The sequence below is a fragment of the Macrobrachium rosenbergii genome, chromosome 55 (assembly GCF_040412425.1).
Source record: "Macrobrachium rosenbergii isolate ZJJX-2024 chromosome 55, ASM4041242v1, whole genome shotgun sequence".
NCBI lineage: Eukaryota > Metazoa > Arthropoda > Malacostraca > Decapoda > Palaemonidae > Macrobrachium > Macrobrachium rosenbergii.
In genome coordinates, this window is record NC_089795.1 from 2,402,024 (window position 1) to 2,405,764 (window position 3,741).

Genomic DNA, 3,741 nt, shown 5'->3' on the forward strand with positions numbered 1-3,741 from the left:
ATACCTGTTAGTAACTTCCATATTATTGGTAGGCAGGTGATAGGCCTGTAGTTACTTGCTATATTTCCCTTGTTCTTGTCTTTCTGTACTAAGGATGTTCTCCCTGTGGTCATCCATTTGGGCGCATGGTGGTTTGTAATACAATGCTGGAGTTGTTCTGCTATTTGTTTTTGAGCCAGTATCCATGGACTTCATCATGACCTGGAGCTTTCCAGTTAGGCATTTTCTTTAGTTGGTGTCAGACTGTGTCTGTCGTGATCTCGGTGAATCTTTTTTCTATTCTCCCCATTTCTTCTGCCTTAACTTCCTGGAGCCATATTGCATGTTTGTTGTGTGATACCGGATTGTTCCATATGCTTTCCAAGAGTCTCTTACTTGGTTCAGCTTCAGGAATTTCCTGGTGGTTGTCTTCCCCTCTTAGTTGGCTGTATAGTCTTTTCTGGTTGGTTCTGAAGAGTTTGTTCTGTTGGTATCCTTTATTCCTGTTCATGCACTGTTGGATCTTACGTACCTTTGCTTTAATCCTCATTTTTATATCTTCTATTGTGTTGTTTAGTCCCTTCTCCTGTACTTTGTATTTCTCATTCAGTGCCTCTCTTGTTTTCTTGCTTCTTATCCTCTTTTTTGCCATCTCTTTCAGTTTACTCAAATCAGATCTCATCACCATGATTTGTTTTTCCAGGAGCCTTTTCCAAGGCAATTGCTGTTTTGGTTTCTGTTGGGTTGGTTGTGATGATGGTGTTGGTGCTTGTATTCCCATGAGTTCTACTTCTAGTCTTGCTCTTGCACATGCCAGGTTATTGGTTTCTGTGATACTGGTGGTGTGGATTAGTCTCATTATTTCATTAACTTCACTTGTTTTCTCCCTTAGTTTCTTTGTGTTGTATGCTTTCATGGAGGGACCTTTGTTCTTTCTGTAACTGGATTCATCCATTGTCTGATCTTTTCCATCCATTCTGACCTCTCTGTTACATCTTCGGTGTTCCCTCATATGTCGCTGTTTGGTAGTTCATCATTCCTGTCTTTTCTCTTAGTTCATCTTCTTGTCCTTTATTTCTGGTTGTTATTTCTCTTTCCAGTTCCTCTATTTCTGTTGTGGAGAGCCAGTTCTTTTTCTTTATGTTCCTTACTCAGTCTGTCAGCCTCTGTTCTGTTTTAGGGGTGTTATTTCTCTCATTCCAGATGTTGACCAGTCTTCTTCTGTATCCTTTTTCTGCCGGGCTGCCTCTAATGTAGCATCTCCATATTTCCTGGTTTTCTTCTCTTGTCCATTTCTTCTTCTGGTTTGCCTCTGTAGCTCCAGTCTCTGGTTGCTGATTACTGTCATTGTGGTGGTCAGTTGCTGGATGACGACCTCCAAGTACCTGACCGTCCTCCCCGTCGACTGGGCTATATACCTGGTTGCCGGACGAAGCTCCTTTGTTGCCAGAAGTTCCTTTTATGTCGTTGTCATTTATTCTTTTATTTCTTTCCACCATTGCTGAATTTTGCTATATAACCTATAGCTGGGCCCTAACCCATCAGGAATAGGTACTCATTTACAGCTGAGTAGATTGAGGAAATTGCGGTAAAGATCCTTCCCAAGTAATCAACGCCGAGGAGAGTGGTCAGCCATCCAACGACTGATCAGCCCCAGTGTTGCTTAACCAGTCCATCGATGAGCTTAACCACTCTGCCACGGCGTTCGTATTATTATTATTATTATTATTATTATTATTATTATTATTATTATTATTATTATTATTATTATTATTATTACTGTTTTTGCTTTTGTTGTTTTAACAATTAACAATTCCAATTCAGTCGAAATCTTGGTAGACAGACTTGCTCACAGTAGATTAAATTCTGGTTTGCTGCTTGGAGTTTTTTTACTTCCAGCTTTCCTTCAGTTTTCGAGATTAGTTATACATCAGAGTATATATATTTCAGAAAATATATATGCTACAATTTTAAAGGACACATATATGCATTTCATAGCTTCAATGCTTTAAGATGTGATGAAAGAATTTATGGAGTCAGATGGAAGTAGGTCGAGAGACTCGAGGTAAAATCTTTGTGTTCAGCAAATAGTTTGATTCCTCAGCAATATTGCGGTCAGGTGATCTTCCGAAGTGTTATGTATATTCGTGAGTACGTGCGTTAATTTGATCTAGATTACGCCAAAATCTGCCCTAAAAGTGAGTTTGATCGTTCATTAACGTGATAGAACTGCAGTTGTCTAGACGTAGCTTTGGAGAGGATCCAGGTTTTGAATCGGCAGATAAGGTAGAGTTTGAAATCTCTGTTTTTATGGGAGAAAATTGAACTTGTGATTTTTACCATGATTTTCTAATCATTATGAACTTTTGAACTGGTGTGGGAGATTTAATATGAATATTCATACCTCTTTTATATTATTGTTTTGTCATGTTACGTTTGCCATATCTTGGCTATGCATTTTACACTTTCCATTATTGTGTTTTGCATTTCATATATTTTTGGGAGTTTTCTATCATGTTTGATTCTTCCGACAGATGTCTGTGGACAGATGTCGGTGGACAGTGTGGACTGTTTCGAATAACATGTGGTAGACTGGTTTTGACATGACTAATTATTGATTTGGGGAGTATGTGTGAGTTTGGATATTTTCAGGCTATTAGCCATAGTGAGACTTCTTTAATCAGAAGTGTTTTACAGTTCAGAGTTTAGTTATCTAACTCGATATTTCATTTATTATGCATTTTAATCTTTGCTTTGTTTTATTCATTTCTTGTTGGGTTATTTGAATAATAAACCTATTTTTGTAGAAACTATTGCGTTTCTTTAAATGGTCCATTTAATTGATTTGGTGAGAATGAGTGAGATTCGGGTGGGTGAACTTCGGAAAACGATGAGAGAGAGAGAGAGAGGCGATACACAGAGAGAGAGAGAGAGGTGATACACGGAGAGAGAGAGAGAGAGAGAGAGAGAGAGAGAGAGAGAAAGAGGAGAAAAATAGATGTAAGTGTTGTCGTGAGCGAACGTTCATACGCCTCCGTTCCATGAATAAAGATCGTTGGAGCACGTTACGTACACTTTCAAAAGAGTGTTAATTCTGTCCTCGTTACAGAGTTAAATGGTTGGCAGCGGTGTCTGAATGAAATGGCGGCAGCGGGTGTCTTTTGATTTTAAATGGTGGCAGCATGATTTTAATGTCTTTAATGATGGCGAAAGAGGGAGATTACTAATAGACTAATTGGTAACGTTGATGCCCAAGGCATAGGCGACTTCACCTAAGAGCTAAGGCGACGGGTCAGTGTTGAATGACTGAGTAGGTCGTGATTACGTGTGAAATGCGGGGAACCTTTCCTCTTTTTTCCGTTTCTATTCGAGTACTGGGAGTGGGGAGTTGTGAAATAGATCTGGTTGATCTCTAGAGCAATTTTGGGGTTAACAAAATACCCAAATAAGTGTGAATAGTGGCGATTGTGAGTTAATTACGCAAAGTGATGATTCAACTAGAAACGCGCTGGGTGTTTTTTTGCTAAGCCGTCGAGTAGGTGACGTCACAGGTTAGCAAGTTGAGAGATAGGTACTTCGTTTTCTGTTTCAAAATTGGTAAGTACCCCATTCTCATAAGTTGCGCAGAACGCCGTTTTCTGTTCTTCTTTTAGAGGGGGTAACTTGTGCCTTTCTCTAGTGTTCTTTTTGGTTTCTCTTTTTATGTTGTTACGCTCAGGGCGTGTGATTACTCACAAAATGCCGGACGATGCAGCAAGCACA

At 39.4% G+C, this 3,741-nt stretch overlaps 1 protein-coding gene across 1 annotated transcript; it reads right to left on the reverse strand.

The window, feature by feature from the left end:
- Window positions 1–238: 238 nt before the first annotated feature.
- Window positions 239–955, reverse strand: LOC136835520 (uncharacterized). Its single transcript, XM_067099111.1, has one exon. The coding sequence runs from the start codon at window positions 953–955 to the stop codon at window positions 239–241; it is 717 nt and encodes a 238-aa protein (XP_066955212.1).
- Between the last annotated feature and the right edge of the window lie 2,786 nt (window positions 956–3,741).

Excerpts from the sequence above, each read along its gene's own strand:
- LOC136835520 (XM_067099111.1), bottom strand. The coding sequence starts at position 955 with ATGGATGGAAAAGATCAGACAATGGATGAATCCAGTTACAGAAAGAAC.